Source organism: Oryzias latipes, chromosome 10 (genome assembly GCF_053564925.1).
Source record: "Oryzias latipes strain Hd-rR chromosome 10, Olatipes_Hd-rR_3.1".
Classification (NCBI taxonomy): domain Eukaryota; kingdom Metazoa; phylum Chordata; class Actinopteri; order Beloniformes; family Adrianichthyidae; genus Oryzias; species Oryzias latipes.
In genome coordinates this window covers 11,002,918-11,021,464 of record NC_136246.1, presented here as the reverse complement: position 1 = coordinate 11,021,464, position 18,547 = coordinate 11,002,918, and the positions used below count along the sequence as shown (strand labels likewise).

General features: G+C 40.2%; 1 protein-coding gene across 9 annotated transcripts in view; it reads right to left on the bottom strand.

The window, feature by feature from the left end:
• Positions 1-18,547, bottom strand: part of enox2 (ecto-NOX disulfide-thiol exchanger 2) — a 223,206-nt gene that overhangs the window by 41,492 nt on the left and 163,167 nt on the right. For 7 of the 9 annotated variants that reach the window (XM_023958992.2, XM_023958990.2, XM_023958991.2 and 4 more), the window contains 3 exons: positions 13,059-13,214; positions 5,591-5,797; positions 1,301-1,534 (listed from right to left, as the gene is read on the bottom strand). In XM_023958992.2, coding sequence (XP_023814760.1) covers positions 1,301-1,534; positions 5,591-5,797; positions 13,059-13,214 — 597 coding nt within the window. The remainder of the gene's footprint in view (positions 1-1,300; positions 1,535-5,590; positions 5,798-13,058; positions 13,215-18,547) is intronic. The other 2 variants (XM_023958993.2, XM_078953943.1) reach the window with 1 other exon arrangement.

The window sequence follows — 18,547 nt, the reverse complement described above, 5'->3', positions numbered from 1 at the left end:
AAAGTAAAGCACAAAACGACTTGGTAGGTGACCTGTTGTCATGGGGTGAAGCAGAGTTTAGAGTACACTCGTCAAAGTGCCGCCAACAGACTGAAGGGGAGAAAACAGAAACTCTAATGGGCAGCAAACAGCTGGGATTTTCAGAACAGCAGCCACAGTGATCAGAAACAAATTCTTGGCTGGAGCGGCTCTGTGTCAGGAGTTCTTTGCACTGTGGCCAGAACTGAAAACAGAAAGACACTTGCAGATGGCAAAGAGGCAGAAAGTCACGACCGTGCTGTTATCTGCCAATGCGACTGAGACCTGGAAGTGCCGCCGCTCATTAGAGAAACGTGTATATTCAGCTAGAAAGCAGACAGAAAGCCGAAGAGGAGGAAAGCAGAGCTAACGAGACAACTCCAAATGATGAGTGGATAGGAGGAGGGACAGGATGAGAGGGAAGTGCAAAAAGGCAGAGGAAAGTCTTTCCTGTGTTTACAGTGTTTGTGTAGTTTCTTCAAAGTAGAAGCTCTTCCTGTAACATCAGGAACCAACAACGAGCTTTCCATGTAAGCACTTCCCCTAATGCTAGTCCTGTTGATAATCCTGAGATACCTTAGACCAAATTAGAGGAGAATTCATGAAGAACACATTTGCTTTCAGTGACAAACCGTCTTCCCTTCAAGCATGACTTATCCGTGCACAGGAGAGTAAAGACCAAGTCTGATGAAAATCACGTTTTTGACATGTCCTTTTCTGATGATAGATTATATATATTAAGAAATGTATGTTGATAATTGCATTTCTGAGTATTTCTTTATTTAACTCGTTGTGAATCAGGAGCAGACGAAAAATGCAGTTTGAAAAAGATTCTATGCAAAAAAACTTGTAGCTGTGATGTAGCTGCTGCAATTGGCTGCTCACAAGCTCCCTGCGCCGCTTCATTCTGATGCATCCACCTACTATTTTTGTTGCACCAGTGATGTTAGCCTGGGGGTGTGAGGGGCTGTAAGCTCATGGGAGAGCATGTAAATAGATGGATTATGGGAAGGGGGCGGGCTTACTCCACCCCAATTGTCACGCCCATATCTCAGAAGTGAATTTCTAATGAATTACTGCTGCCCTGCAGAAACTATGTCCTAGAAAATACCCCAGTTTTTTTTGTCGTCAAAAAACAGCAAAACCATAGTTAAAACTGTAGGTGGCGGTCATGAGGTAGTATTGAGAAGCAACAGTGTTAACACTTTATGTTCTTGAACGTGCGTCACAGGCTCAGTGTGAACAAAACATGCACTTTCTTCTAACAAGGTTTCTTCTTCACCTTTGATCTTGTCTCCAAGCTGGCTGCACTCGTGCTCAGAATAGTGGACGATTGGTGGAGGGGACGGCGGGCGGAGCCGGTCCTCCTCCATCTTGCGGCGGTGGCGCTCCTCTCTAGCCAACATGCGCTGACGACACTCCCACTCGTATAGGTCGTCCCTGGCCTGGGCAAAGTCCACATGAAGTCGACCCGAGTCTTTTTTGTCTGTGCTGGAGCCCAAACGGATCCGGTACCCTGAGGAAGGAGAAATGTTCAATAGGAGCAGAGATGGATTCAGTGTGGGGAGTAACAGATGGCAGGCAGGGGTGATCTGTGTGCACTTGTGTCATTTTCACAGTTGGGCAATTTCAAAAATGTTCCAGGTGCCGAATACGATCTGCCAATTTCATCTGAGGTGGAAAACATGAGGAGACGCAAGAAATGTTTCAATTTGTTCCTCTGTTTTAACTAGCAGCATATTTCAAGATGTTTAAATTTTGAAAAGATGAGAAAAAACAACAACAACAAAACACTGCGTTAAAACATTCAGCTGCACTTCTGTTTCAGCGCTGAGGCGGATTAAGGCTGCAGTTGATGCTGCACACACTCAGAGCTGGAGCGCCGTGTGTGCGTTTGACAACAGGAAACAGCAGGACGCGCCGCTCTAAATGATGATGCTGTTACCTCTGAGCTGATTCAGCAAGTGACGGCCTCCTATTTAAAGGTACAGACTAATAACTGCTTGCTTAGCAGGAGCGATCAGATGGGAGCATGGCTGCAGAAAAAGGACAGGTCATTTGCAGCACGGATACAGGGGTGGGACTGCGTGAGCAGAGCTTTGTGGACATGTTTGTTTTTGAGTTGCTGAGCCTGAACAGGTCAGCGATGTGATACAGTCTGCATCACATGCACACCCTGTGTGTGCCATTCCGCGCACCTCACTAATGACTAGAGTGTGGTGTAAGGGCACCGTATGACAGCAGCACCTGTACATCATAAGAGCTTGGAACAGATACAAATACTTTTTGATACATTTACCACACACACACACGACAATACCATTTTCATAACGTCCCTTAAGGTGGCCGCTTGAACCTCAAGGGAACTGCAAGACACACCTGCGTTCCCCTTAAGATGCAGCCGCTCCTGTCTGCGACTTTCTAAGGGCCCAGACGACCCAAAAACCTGCAGCACCTATACAGGTCAAGCCCTGTACCGGTGCCTATGACTAAGGTTTGACAGAAGAAAAAATGTATTTAAATATTGTAGCGGACTACATTAGGTTGGGTGGCTGTTGGGGTTCAGCCAATGTTCTATGTACCGGAGCTCAGTGGACACACAAGGCAGAAAGGCTTGGTGGCTCTGGAGTCTGCCATCCAACCTGTTATCGGGGATTTGCACCAATAGGGTTCAGTTAATAGTTGAAAAGGGGAAATTTGGAGAGGGGGCCTGGTGTATGAGAGAGGGAATTAAGACGTTTGGGGAGCGTTTGTTTTCCTGTTGCTCAGAGTTGTTGGTGGAAGCCGTACAGTGTTGGTTACGGCCTACAGTAACCACAAAAAAAGAGACCTAAAATGGATTACATCTCAGTGTCTTAGTGCAGGAAAGGGACACTTCAACATCTTTTCATTGTAGGGCCTGAATTACCTGAACAATAAGAATCAAATCCATCGCCTTTCAAATAAATAAATAACGTTTTTGGTAGTAAATCAAAGACAACACAAAGCGTTTAAGCAGAGGTGGAAAACAATGGCTTGAGGCATGAATAGGATTAACCTGAATTACAACAAATTGCCGAAAATAGAGACATTAGACCAAAAAGGATCCAGAGATGAGCTCTACTTTATCATGGAGCTCCTCTGTGTGACTTATGCCTGCCTTTCAAGAGGACATAGAGCAAATCTCCGCCCTACTTCATGGGATAGCTCTCCCTGACCCACACGCTTTTTTGACTTCTTTTATGTTAAACTATAAACAGCATGCAGAGGTTTTTGCGGCACAGAAGGCTTGCATCCTTTAGTCAATACATTAGAGGAGGCTTAGAGAGGCCAATTACTTCTCTAGTGGCACTGAAAGACCACAATATCCCTTATTAACCCCTCTTCCTTCTCTATTTCCCTCTCATCCCCACTCTATCCTCCTTATTAAATTCCCACTAATGGCTAGTTGTGGATTGAAGTGAAATCATCCCTATTTAGCGATTTAATTGCTTGAAATGATCAGAGAGCGAGTGTCTGGACAGGAGATTGGTGAAACATAAACAGGGAAAGGAAATGAGTGCAAGTAGGTGTTTTTTTTTTGTTGTTTTTTTTTTTGCTGTGCTCTCAGCTCCGGTCTTTCCATCCTTCAATATTTCATAGGAGGAGATGTCGGTGAGCAGGAACTGCTTGGAGTGTGTGTCACTGCTGGGTGCTGTTGTTTGCACAGGCTGTGTGTGGGTGGGGCTTTATTTATGGGGAAACTCCACGGCTCGGTCATCACTCTAATATATGGACCTTTTGCGCCCACATCTCACCGTGAGAACAGAGGCAGCCCAAATCGATAGGACCCGACTCAATCTCACTAAGAAACCCACATATGCATTTAGAAGTGGAATCGCACAGTAATAAGGAAAAGATTTTTGCAGATCCAAGTTGTATTTTTTTGGGGGGTTTTTGCAGCGTGTGGCCAGCAGATTACAGATGAGGATCTCTGCATATACAGCTATGAAAATAAACAGCAGAAAAGCTGCCGTGGAGTTTCAATTGCTCCTGTAATAACCCACTCAATCAGGAGTTTGATAACAGAACAATCTGCTGCAACATTTTCTGATTGGCCGGCTCCAAATTCAGAATGTCCTTATTATGAATGCGTTAACATAAAAAAACACCTTAAATAATTTAGGATGCGCATTTGAACCACTTTAGCTTTGTTTTTTCGGGGGGAAATCTTGCTTTTATAAACTTGGCATGGAGGACAGCTATAAATAATTCAAAGCTTCCATTTATGTCTGCAACCTTAGCTGCTCAGTTTAACAGCACAAACCACAACTTCGCTGGATTAAAAATTCTTTGTCATTGTGAAAAAAAATATTAATTAAAAAAACACGCTCCAGTGCAGCCCCACTCATAAAAAATGCACATGTAGTTTCTGTAAACCTAATTCTGTTTGCAGCAACAGATCAAAGTGTTTGGTGCAGAAGATACACAGATTCTGACGTAGAAATGAATTCATGGTGATCAAAGAATTAAGAACACATAGTTTTTTAGAATTCAAGTATAAGTGAAAGGTTTTGAAATGATGTGGTATTGGTTTAAATCGATCTTTACTTTTACAAGATACAATATCGATTCATAAAAATGGAGGAATTCCATTTCCCCGTTGGCTTAAAAAGGTTTTGTTTTGTAACTTTTTTCACCTCTTTTGATTTAAATCATTAGATATGTCACAACTATTTTTGTGTTCTAAATAAAAAGAGGAAATCAGTAAAAGGCCTATGCCCTCTTCTTCCTTAATCCTTTTGAAATGCATGTTTTGTGTTGTAAATTATATGTTTTTGTACTTTTAAAGTTAAACTCTCTTCGTCTGAGGCAAAAATAAACAATGGTGCCATCCGCAGTGTTAACGTGCGTTGTTGCACGGGCATTCCATGGGCATTCCATAAAACAAAACTTTATAAAGTTTTGTTTTGAAAGTACAACGAAAGGTTTTATTTTGAAACCCGGACCTGGAAACATTTCGATTGACAAATGAACGCTTGATTTTTTTTTGCATCAATGCAACGGAGACACAACGCAGACGGACAAGTGGAAATCAGCCTTTTCTGATCGCGCGCAAATCCTGTTTTGACAGGGTGTGCACGTGATATGCAAGTGCCCGTGTGGGACACCTGTAGGATGTCCACACAAACTATGCTCTGGTTGTCTAATTTTCTCATTTGTAACAGTCAACCTGCATGCAAGGAGAGGGCATCTATCACGTGAACAGTCCCCAGGATTTGGGGACTAAAAAACGACTAATCCGTATGACCCGCTTGCATCTCACCTACTTCACCCGTATGCGTTGTTTAGGTGTTTGATACATCCTGCAGCATGCTCCTGCTCTTTCTACAGGCTCGCCGAGTGGTCTACAACCTTGATATTTTATGGGGGCCACTTGTGTGCTTTGTTACAGGTTAGCCCCTGTTTTCGCCCACAGACAGCCCATTTCCACCCATAAGGGCAGTTGCAATCAAGGCTTCAGATCCTCTGTTATTAGCATGATTACAGGTTGTGACCTTTACAGTACTGTGGGACTCGACAGAAAGAACTGATTGTGTGACAGACAACGTACCAGAGAGGAAGAGAGCCTTATCCACGGTGGCCTCCTCTGCAAACCTGATGTGACAGAAGTTCTTCTTGCTTTTGCGTATAGCAGTGATATCGCCGCACTGCCCAAAGATCTCCACGATAAGCTGCTCGTTGGCGTTCTCTGGGAGACCCCCAACGAAGACCGTTTTACATCCTGGAGGACGTTCTCTCGTGGCAGGAGGGGGAAGGTCTGACGGAAACAGAAAAAAAGCAAAGCGGGGAGTTACTGCACATGTGTTCTAATATAAGGCACTCGCTGATGTGCGAGTGCCTTATATCAGCCAATCATTTGGTGATAAGGTCAGTTTGAACCAGCAACCCTGCACACAGAGAAAACACATTCCAAATGCACAGGACTCCAGAAAAGAATTTGACTAATTGAGAGAAGTATGAATGATGATCTTTGAGAGGCTGCAAACAACAGCCTCTGACAACTGAATTTATTATTCACTGCTTCTCATTCATTACCTAACGTATGGCAGATGGCCAGGGTCAAACTCAGCCTGCCAGCGTTTCATAATGAACAGAATATATTGTTGCACTGCTCGTAATAACAAAGAACAACAGGCTTTTTATTCCAATGCTTTTCTGTCATCATTGCGTTCCGTTGCCCGAAATACAAACACACAGGCTTTGGACAAAATGTTATCAAGAATAAAAGGGGGAAAAGAAGCACTAAATGCAGTCCCTGACAATGCACACAAGCTGTAAATCAACACAGGGATTAAATAAAAGGCAGGATATAGCAGGTTACAGGGATTTTATGAAGAAGATTTCTACAGGGTAAAATCTACTGCCTGCATTGTGATTAAGGTGGTGCTCTGCTGTCTGCAGGTGACATTAGCACCAACGACAGTTGCTGTCAGGTGGAGGATTGTGGGACAATGAGGCCGTTTTTGAATAAAAGTAAGCTGAAAACGGAGCCTTATCCTGTGGGAGAATGTCAACAGGAAGGAACTCATTTCAAAAAAGGATCAAATGTTGACTCTTTTAGTTTTCCCCTTTCCACTGCATTTAAAAACCTGCTTTGATCACATCTAAATGACTAAACTTAGGCTCTGACATTCATTCATCCACTTCTATATTTGAACTGCTTGTTTTTGCATTTTAGCATTTGTCAGCTTTTAATTGAGCTGCAAAAGAAAGAAAAAAAACACACACAGACTAATTCTTTTTCCTTAATAAAAAACAGGCACCAACTGTGCAAAAATGGCAAATTTAAGACACAACACTTATGATCCAAAAATGCTAAAACCTAATGCATAAATAATGATAACTTGGAGCTATAAGCTCTGAATAGTTTATCTAAGATAACGTTAAAATCAAGCCATTTCAAGCATGAAAATTAAATCCTTTTGGTTAAAAACTGATTGCAAATCCCATCATGTGGAATATAGGGGCTCAGCAACACAGAAATCACTTATTCGACACAGATGAATGTTGACTGATCTAATCTCCAACAGATCAGGCTTCTCATCCATGATGAATGTGATTAATGGGCTAAGGGGTGAAGTAAAGGAGCAGTGAGGATGCTATACACTGTCTATATGTGTGTGTGTCTGCTACAGAGTCTGTGTCTCATCTGTGTACAAAGATGCTCTGAAACAGCAAGACTGAGTCTGGGCTTGAGCCTTTAACAATAATATCTGTGATAAAATCCATAAACTTCTTTTTTTATTATTGATATCTGATCTGTTTTTACTATAACAGACATTAGCTATGGTGGGCTTGAAGCGGAAACAAATTCCTCATCACGAAAACATATAAAAGATCTCAACAACAGTTAAAAAAGCAAAACAAATACAAACAAATAACATTTTAAAAATCAAAGCAAAATGTAAAAAAAAATTAAATGGAATGAAAAGATATATTTACGAAAGCAGAAGTAATTCCTAAAAATAAAAAAAAGTGCTAAAAAAATGAAACAAAAGAAGAAACTGAAAAAAGGTAGGTACTATGGGACATCACTGATTGGATGAGGATGTTTGTCCATCATTTCAACCAAAAGTTATTTGGCATGAAGTGATACTGAATATGCTCCTTAATAATCATGAAAAAAAACAACATAAACATCGAAAATCAAACGTCATCATCCAATCAGAAAAGTCCCATAATAACTCAATTTTTCCAGGTTTTACTTTTGTTTAATTTTTTAAGACTTTAGAGTTTTAGAAATTACGTCTGTTGTCTGAAAAGTTTCCTTTTTGTTTTCATTTTATTTTTAGTTTTGATTTCTGTTTGTCATCTTTTAAAATCATTTAAAATTTTTGTGATCGTCACTAAGTTTTTGCATTGTTGCTGTGATTTGAACTTCAGGGCCACCATAATCAACTCCAAAAATACGTCCCAAGGTAATGTGTTCTTTTATGTGCCTTTTTTGCCTCTTCTACACTCTAGTTTGCCTCTGATGTTCTTTAAAAATGACTATTACAGCAAACAGTCTCGCACTCGGCCTCTGAAGCTGAAGGGTTAGTTTTGGGTTGAGAGGCAGAAAAATATAGATGCTTCATAAAAAAGACAAGCTGCCATAGCAAAAAGATGCTTTGCAGGCAAATGCAACAAATGAGCTGACCTTTACGCTCCATGAGTGGCTGATAAAGCCGTGAAGTGACAGAAAACAGATTGCAGAGTCATCCATATGTTCATTATCAGATTATGGTTTTTTTTAAAGATTTTATTCATTCTGGAGTCAGATATTGTAAATGTCATCTGAGCAGTTGTGCAGCTGGGAGGTACTGCTATGTGACGACGGCAAAGACTGCTCAGTCTTTGGTCCTGTACCAATATTTAAATATCTCGAATACCAGATATTTAAATATTGGATTCCACTTTTTGGGATTCAACTGAATTTTTTCATCTAAGGATCAAGGTTTGCTTGGTAATTTGTATGAATCCAATATGAGTTTCCCAATTTAACTGTTGTAACCCTTGTGCTATCTTAGATGACCCCCCTCCTTACATTGTCGTGTTCTCCCTACCATGACAAAGGTGGATAAAGGTGGAAAGATTCCATGGAATCCATGGACACCAGTGAGGTTCATAAATCATTGAAGAAAAAAGGTTCAGAGCACTGTCTAGTGGGTCTAGATGACCCAACTCCTAATGCTAAAGTGCCTAGGATAGCGCAAGGGTTACAGGATAATTTAAAATCTAAAATTCACTTGTGGAGTATAGACTATTAGGAGCAAAAGACACCAAGCACTTTACAATGCCAGCTCAAGGAGTTCTGTTCAGCTGGATTGATAGACTGAGCATCAGTGGAGGGGAACATCTGGTCCAACCTAAGGATGAGCAGTGTGAAGAAAAAGGAGAAGAGAAGGAAAAAGGAGCTCGTTGAGAATGCCGACCTGTGTTAGGATAACCGTCACACCAGATAGAAGAGGGTTGAGCAGAGGAGCAGTGAGTATGGAGGCGAGGCACACGGTGTCAGGCTGAGAGAATGCAACCAGAAAGTAATGTCTGCGTGTGATGGAGTCTATATGCCTCCTGCGTCATCAAGACTGCAGCGATGGCTTTGTGATATTCGCTGAAGCCTCAATGCAGCCAGCAGCTGAGAATGTGCTTTACAGTTTCTCACATGCTGAACACTTTTAACCATCTGCAACAATAATCCAGCTCTGGACCTGAAACAGGGGAAAACAGGGGAAAAAAGAATAGAGAGCCCTTTCTTCCCAAACTAAGGCAAAATTGTGTATTTAGAGTGTTTTCTCAGACTTCAGCCTCAACGTTTATACACAGGCCAGTAGAATTACATGAGATTGATGAAAGAATGACCAAAACGTTGTGCTCCACTGATGTTTAGTTTGTTCCATCTTCAGAACCCACTAAATCTATTTGAGATCACAGAGCTGCTGGAGCCAACCTAGCAACTTGGGCAAAGACGGGGTACACCCTCAACAGGTTGCCAGTCTGTTGCAGGGCCACACACATGCACACCTAGAAAATATTTAGAGATTCCAATGGACTTATGAAGACGCATGTTTTAGACTGTGGGAGGAAGTACAAGAAAAACCCACACATGCACAAGGAGAACGTGCAAACTCCACACAAAAGGGTCCTGGTTGGGATTTGAACCAGAGCCTTCTAGCTGTGAGCCACTGTGCATGAATCATTCTTGTTGTTGCTGCTTTCTCCTCATTTTGGGTTCACCCTTTGGCCTGATGAACTAAAAAAAACCCAGGTTAAATTTAATTTAGACAAAAATAAAACCAATGGGGTGTGTACTATATATGTGGCTATGTTTGTGAGTGAGTGTAGGGTTGTTTTTTGAATTGATTCCTACTATTTTGCGCAAGTAAGTAATATTAGAAAAAACCATGTCTCATAGCATAAAATTCTTATTTTTAATATTGTGCTTTTCATTGACATCAGTTTAGTTTTCTAAATTAAACTGAAGAAAGGCTGTTTTTGATTGTCATTTTGTGGCTCACTTGTGCATGCTCAATGTGAATATCTTAAACACTCTTAAAGAGCAAAAGCACATTCTGAGAGCCAATAATGTATTGGTTTTCTTTTTCTTAAAGTAGAGTAGAAACAAAAATATTACATTTAGATGACATTTTTTACTCATTAAAAGTTTTCATTCTTTTCTTTCTAAATTAGACATAATTTTGTGAACAAATATGTCATTTTTATGTGATTTTAATATTGGTGGGAAATTCTTTCTGATAGTGCCAAACCCATTTACAAAAAGAGAATCTAATTCACGATACAAGAGGCAACATCTGTAATACAAACATTCTTGATAACTAAGAGCTACTGTTCTACTACCTTCATTTTGTATAGCAACTACTATCAAAATACCAACAGTCCTGCCCAATATTACTCCTACCCCAGGGGTGAAACTAGTATTCTTTTGTTGAATGTATAATATCAAAGAGTAATTAAATCAATCATACCACCCCAGAAAAATTAATGCCCTTTCCCAGTCACTCCAAAAAAGATCACAGATCGTGACCCGGATGTCCCCCAGGAAATCATCTCAGGTTTAATTTACATTTATACAAAAAGCAGTATCTCCACAATTTACCAGGGGTATAAAACGTTGAGGTTGACTGTGTGTATCTGTTTCAAACAGCAGAAAAAGTTGCTATCAATATCTGATTAATTATGTAGAACAATCTGATTGCAACAATCTATGTTGACATCCGTCAAATAAAATGAGCATGAAACCATAAAAGTGAGAGGACTAGTAAGAACTAATAAGTAGTGTTGTACAGTAATTAGCCATTCATGGATTGACCACAAAAGCAGAGCATTCGCGGCTCAAACCCAGGTAAAAGATATTCCCTAAATCCTTTCATTTTGGAGCTTTCGTCTGCGGCAGGGAATGACACACACTCTCTGCACTAAAGTAACTCTTCAACCATTAACGCAATTAAAACGATTAAAACAAATTCTGAGACAAAGAAAAGCAGCTTTGCAACTATAAGCAACACTTTACTGTGATTCAGTGGAAATTCCATTCATTGCACAAACTGTTGAAGTGTTACGATAGATTGAGGAACGTCAACACTGAAACTAAAGCTCTGGCTTTAAAAGGGTTCAAGCAAAACCCACCTGAATCTAAACTAATGGTGGATAATTGTTGCATAGGAGAACTGGACTGAGTGACACCCCCCCCCCCCCCCCCCCCCCCCCGAATTCCAAAAAGGAAGTACCTGCTGGTTTCAAGAAGCCAAAACTCCTGTAGAGAAATAACTATTACTCAGTATTTGTCATAATAACCATGAAGTCACCCGGGTGACAAGAGATGAGGCAGTTCTAAACAGTTCTTTTTCCAACAGTAAAATAGTTGAAAGGGAGAAGATCTTAAGCAGAGATAGGGTTTAGGACAAGAAGCTCAGAGATAATAGCCAAGTAGAGCACAGACGTTAAAATTTATATTGAATATAAGTTCAAAAAATTCAACGTGTGGAGATAAGAGACCACTTTTGACAAAACTAAAGTCTTATCTGTGTAAAAAAGTAACCGTGTAAGCTATGTTATTATTTTTTTAGATTTTCATTTAGATCTCTGCTGCGCTCTATGGAGGCAAAAAATATATCTCTATATCTGTTGCTTGCAGGAAATCCTGAGTTTACTGTTCAGCCATCAGACACAAGAAAAGATATAGAATCACATATTAAAGTAGGTTAAAGTGTGCGAATGAGTTTATGTTTTAATATAATGAGACAATTGTGCCATCGATTCACTTCACTTCAGAGATAAAAGGCAACATGTTGGGGAAAATCGTTTTATATTGAGGAAAATGTAAAAAAAAAAAAAAAAGTGAAATTCATTCAAAAAACCTCCTCCATTTCTTTACCTGTAGCCTTAATTATTAGGACGTTGTGGTGAGACAAACATAAACATCTAAGTAGTTTATAAAAAACATTTTAGGCTTTTTATGCTTAGAATATTTTCAGAGAATGCAAGACTTCTGTTGATCAGCTATAGAATGACCCCATTACAAAACCCCACATAAATAAAACGTTTATATATATTTTAATGGCTTCTTATTAAAACCAATGTGTGGATTGCACCACATTCTGGTGAAGTTCATGATGGTGAAGAAAAGTTAGCTAAACTGGTTGAAATGTCCTGAAAAATGCTTATTTTTTAGGGGGGGGGGTTAAACAAATCCAACCTGATCATCATGTCTGCAGAGAAAGAGGGGGAAAAAAAGTGAAATTGTACATTAAGCTGCAACTTCCTGTTTAAAAATGCCCTGTTAATCCTAAAGGTCAGAGAAGGATGGTCATAGTGGTTGTAGGCGACAGAATGACGGCAGTGACCCAAACAAAGAGAGCCGGTGGGCCATCGTGAAAAGTCAAAGCATGAAGCAGATGGCCAAAGGCAGCAGAAAACATCACAGAATGTCATTCCTTTCAGGCCAGAGCATCACAAGGAGCTTTAAGTTCTCAAGAGTTTACCAAAAATGACCAACAGAGCTGTGAAAAAATCCCTTTTAAATAAATAAACTCAGTAAAGATCCATAAACTTTCAAAAATTGTTTTAGGCTTTTATGTGTTGATAATTTTAATTTACAGCTATAAATGCTTTTAAGAATAAAGATTTTCAACTGTTTAATTCATTATTAAATATCAAAATGATTTAATGTCTCCTTCAGTTTGGCAGCATTTCTGAATATTTTCTTAATTTTTAATTGTTGAGGGTAACAATCTGTGGGTCTCATTCGTTGAATAATCGATATTTTTTTGCAGACCAATGTCTAGCCACAAGGCTCAAATCAACCTGGTTTCATAAATTACAAGACGCTGTAATCACCTGAAACAACCACACAAGTTTCATAGAGGATCTTTGTATGGAGGTGAAATTATAATTAAATGAAATCATAAATTAATTTGATTTGTGAAAAATCTATTGACCAATCATGTGAAAAATTCATCAAGCAGTTCCAAAGTGTTTCCAAAGTAGATGTTGACGGGCTACAAGTCACCAAAACTTACTGGGGTTAGGAGGAAACAGAGTGCAAGTCTTGCAGTGAATGATCTCCTTAACCATAGGAACGTCCTGCGAGACGGGCGCGGGGACCATACCGAGGCCGGGCATCATGGGGTTCATAGGTGTGATTCCAGCCATCATGCCAAGATTAGGGTCAAAATCTAAAAAAAGGTGCAAAAAAAGAAACAGTCAAAAAAAGTAATTTGGAGGACGTATAACAAAGAGTGCCTTTTTGAACAGTACGTTTATGTGTGGCGTCTCTTCTGTTAACGCCACTGAGACTCCTGCAGCCCACACATCATAGAAGACACATGAATAACTCAGCTCCTCAAAGTATGCATATTTTAGGAAGTTATTACCGCTTTCTGTCCTCCTGCTGTTTGACTGATGAATTTGCAGATAATGGTCTTAAACCTACATTACACAAGCAATGTATTTACGCTACATGATACACACACGGCTGCATACAATCTGATCCATGTAGGCAGAGTTTTAAAACAGAAATCATTTTTTGAGCCTACGAATCACACATTGGTTCATTTGGAGGTATTTTACAGCATATTTAATGCTGACACTCTTCACTTAAAGCCTTCAAGAGCACTGCTCACTGAAACCATTGCATCAATAGAAACTACAGGTAGATTAAAGCAAAAAAAATCTAGACCCACACAGTCTAAAAAGCTTCTTCTGTAAAATAACTTTGCTAAAATAAATGTTGTAGTTTTCTGCACTGAGATTGGAAAAAAGTGTTTCTGTTCTTTCACTTCATGTGCGGCGAGAGATATTGATACCAACATTTTTTACATTAATCATATATAGAGATTTTAAAAATAACTTGACCAAAAAACAAACTTGATTATTGTCAGACTGTAATTCCAGACTGCAATAGTTTTAAAACATAAAAACAGTTTAAAACCTATTTTCTACATTTTCACAGATCCCTAAGGCAAATAAAAATAAAAACTAGAAAAATAAAATTGCAAGTATGCATAAAAGCAACTCTAAAATTCAACAATCGTAAAACATGTTCAGGGATGTGTAACTCCAGGCCTCGAGGGAAGCCTTCCTGCATGTCTTCTCAACATACCCTGCTCTGGCATGTTCTCATTGGCTGGACACACCTGAAACAGGTAATCAGTCATGGCAACACAGCAGCCCTGGAGGCCTGGAGTTCCATCCCTGAAAATTGTTCTTTTAACTAGTTTGTAAAAACACAAATGCAGTCTTAACCATTGACTGTATGAGAACTGGACTGAGTGAGTGTGACATCATCCATAGAAAATGGTTTACTTCCCATATGAACAATACAAGATTTTGGCTTCTTGTTTGAGGGGGAGGGGTCAGTCAGTCTAGTTCTTGTATAAAGTCAATGGTCCTAACATAAGCAGGGAGGGTTCAGTTAAACCAAAAGACCCCAAATATCCTATATCAGAAGCAACTGAGGAACATGAAAAAATGAACAAGAAAACCGCGTGTAATGCAGACATTATCCAGGAAAACATGTTTATTTAATGCAGACTCAATGTTACAATGAGTACTCTGACACAAGCTGGTTTCAGATGAACACATGTTGCCATGGTAACAAATATAGACATCATTGTATTTTATTTTTACAGTGGAACTGAGCTGTCAGTTCACAATACAATTGTGTTTCATCTTTTGCCACAATCCCTTCTCTTGCTGTCCCTTCAATACTGTTTAGAAATTGGTGAACCATGGCTTAAAAAAATATTATTATTACTATTTTTTTACAAATCGACAGAAATAAAGAATAAAGCTGAACAAATGGCACCTATTTTAAGGTGCTCATCATTTTGGAATAATTTTTAGTGTGAAGTATTTCTTTCTTTTTTTTTAAGTTGTGGATCAACATAGACTACACATAGATGGTGTAGTCCTAGGGCAAGACACCGAACCCCACATGGTGGTTTTATCAGTGTGTGAAAGTGTGTGTGGACTGGTAAATGACTGTACAATGCCTCGAGTCTTAATCAAGGTACAAAAGCGCTATTCAATTATTTATTAATTACCGTAGTTTGACTTATAAGAGAATATGTCTTCTATTTCACAGAGCATTTCAACTTTATGATGCCATTGAATTGGACTGCTGTTCTTGGTTCAGTTTATAAGAATGGAAACACAGACTGGGGTGAATAGCTGTTTAACGCATGCGCACACAGCTTTTTTAAATGGCTGACAGACAGTAAACGACACTGAAGAATCATACATGGATGGCTTAAAGTCCCACGCCAATCATCTATTGATCTATTTTCGAAGCACTCCCAGTGCACTTTTAATTATGATTATGACATTTTTAGAAATAAAAATCAAAAAAACGTATGTCGTTTTCAAGGACATAATGTCTGCAGAGCGGCAGGAGTTCATTAGAAACACACAAAAACTAAATCATTACAGGGCAAACCTTTCCTTCAAAAACAAACAAGCAAACAAACAAAACACAACTCATTTAAATCCTAAATCCCACAGTCTGAGTTGCCCAGCCTTTTAAGCTGCAAAGGTATATAAAGATGCAGGCTCGAGCTCCTCCTGCAGAGCTAATGATGTAAACACATATGGAGAACAAGATCTGCTTTTATCAAGGTGCTGTTTCGCCCAGTTTGCTTCTCGTGAGCATATCTGTGTTTGCCTGTGCATTTTTCCCCTGCTGCTCCCCTCCTAAGAACTGAAGGAGCCGAGCGCTGTGGAAGAAAGCAGATTATTTACTCCTGCCGACGGATTTCCAGTTCCTCCAGCTTTCTCTAATCTTAACTGTCGACATAGTAATTCGAAGATCCTTAATAACTAAACTATTATTTCCTCTGTCACTGAGTTATTGCTTATAATGTGTGCTGTAAGTTAAATATGGACATGTCTTCTGCAGAGGTAGCAGCATTTACTCTGAGCGTCCTGTTGTATTCAAATCTGACTGTTGAAATGTTTTTTTTTCTTCTCAAAGAGAGATTTTTTTTTTTTTTTTTGCTGGAGCTGCAGCCCTGGCTTTCAGGCCCTCTAAAGCCTGTTTGGGCTGCCACTGGCATTCATAGTTAATGTCAGTCTGAAGTCAGGAAAGCCACAAAAAGTCAAGATGTGCGTTTTTCCCAGCAGGACCTTGCTTTAATAAGATAAGCTCGGCGACTCGCTTTACCTGTCTGTGTTTTCAGCACTGTGGCAGATCGCAGCATTCACAAGCAGAAACACTCAGTGACCACTTACAGGAAATAATCCAGGTGCAGGCTTAAAGTCTAACCACTGCCTCAAGCAATCCCTTCCTTTGCTCTGACTAGAAGTTGCTCCATAGCAAAATGTTAGCAACTCAGGGCTCCAGACTAACTTTTTTCACTAGGAGCACAGTGGCCCCTAACTGAAAATTTTAGGGGCACAACCAGAAAATTTAGGGGCGCATACCGTAAATCAACATGCTAACCAAATCTACTAATTTCCACTGTATTACTAATAAATACTTTAATAATAGATGAAGAAATTAAAATGTGCTGTTTCAAATTCAGTGTCACATTTTATTCTACACTTTTGAAGATGCAACAACAGGTAAACTGACAAAAGCATTGCTGTCATGACAGTACAAATAGTAAAGAAAACGGATGGAAATTCATGTTGGTGACACCAAATAAGTGCAGCCAAGATGCACAATAACCGTGTTTGAGATCACCCAGGTGGACTCAACGCTGCGCAGATCACCTGGTGTGTGACATATATTTTTGTTTTTGCTCCAACATTAACTGTCAATCATCACAGAAATATCGCAAGAAAAGGGTGGGAGCAAGGAACAAACCTACCCGGACACAGCTGGAAATTTAGTACTGAACTGACTGAAAGCTGCCCTACAGACTACAAAACAATGCATTATGGGACATGTGTCCTGATGGTTTTTGAAGTTAAGTGAGAAATTAAAATAATTTAAAATACCAATTCATTAAAAAAAGGCTACATACATTACAAACCCTTAAAATAATCATAAAATATATAATAAAACAGATCATACTAAGGGGGAGAAGAATATTAAAACTAAATTGAATGTTAAGGACAACTCCAACTGTTGTCCTTCAGTCTTGCTGCAGATTCACCTTCATCTCACAACCCCCCACCCCCACCCTCGGCCTGGTGTCCCCAACGATCCAGGCGAGGTGCCGGTTCATCTCAAGCACGTCGTCTATCGTTGCATTTTCCCCACGTATTTTCAGTGTGTCTAAAACTAATGTTGTTTTTGCTCATGCTGTCACGCATGTAGGTGTGGGACATTTATTCTCCTGAGCTGACCCGACTCCCGCGGGACGGGAGCGGTGTGCTGCCGTAACCCGTTTGATGCGCCGCCGTAACCGTAATCAAAACCTAAACCTTCCTCCGGTTCTGTGCGGCCCAGAGAAAATTTCAGCACGGACTGCATGTATTTAGAAAATTACGAGCGAATAGATATGTTCTAAAAAGGAAAGTAAGGAACCCTCAAGAGTAATTTACTCCACTGTGATTGGTTGGTCATCTCCGTGCACGACGATGAAAAAGTGTCATTCAGTAAAACTGGCTGGCTGCAGTAACATTAAACTTTCATATTAAGGCGGGGGCCGCAAAATATCATCTTGGAGACCGCAAATAGCCCGCGGGCCGCGAGTTTGAGACCCCTGCTGTAGTTCTGTCGCTTGTACACTAGCCGCAGGTCGGAAGAATGAATCAATAGTTCACTTACCCATAGCTCAGACGCACATATCAGGTTGTGATGATATTTGTCTCAGTTTCCTTCCCACAGATGTTTACGCGCGCTCGATTATCTCTAGGCCCCGCCCCCTCCACGCATTTTAGCCACTTACAGTGGCTTTCCCTTTCTACTCACACGCAGTGGCCGACTCACAGACGGGTATCACTCAATGAAAAGCGAGTGTGTGCTCGCGTTTCATGAGTATGTGCGCGAGTGTGTGTGTCTGCCTGCGTATGTGTGCGCTTGCGTCTCATTGATTATTTCATTGATCATTGACGTGCCCCTTCTACGTTTGATGTACAAAAAATACGGAGGGTGGGGGAGGCAAATTTACTGGTAGCACATGTGCGACTGGATGTAAAATTCAGTCGCACACTCTCAAATTTTGGTCGCAAAATGCGACCAATTGGTCGCAGTCTGGAGCCCTGCAACTAATAACTAACATTTGCGACTGCTTTTGTACTCTCAATATGACTCAATATCCCTAAGAAATCCTCTATTTCTGAATATCATAATGGTCTGTGGGTGGCTTACAAATTCTTCTTGCTGATTTGATCACAGCGCCACCGCCCTGACTGGTGGTTGTGTGCAACTGCAGTTCCAAATGGCTGATAGTTAGATCCCAGCTTGGAAACGCTTGATCACGTGTTCATTGAAACGCCCCGAGCTGATGGAGAAAAAACTCTGAAAACGAACTGTAGCTTGTAAACGCTGATATCTGTTGGATCAGCTCATGTCAGACACAGCCTGTCCTGTAAGGGAGTGTTTTGTGAACTTTTATGGAGA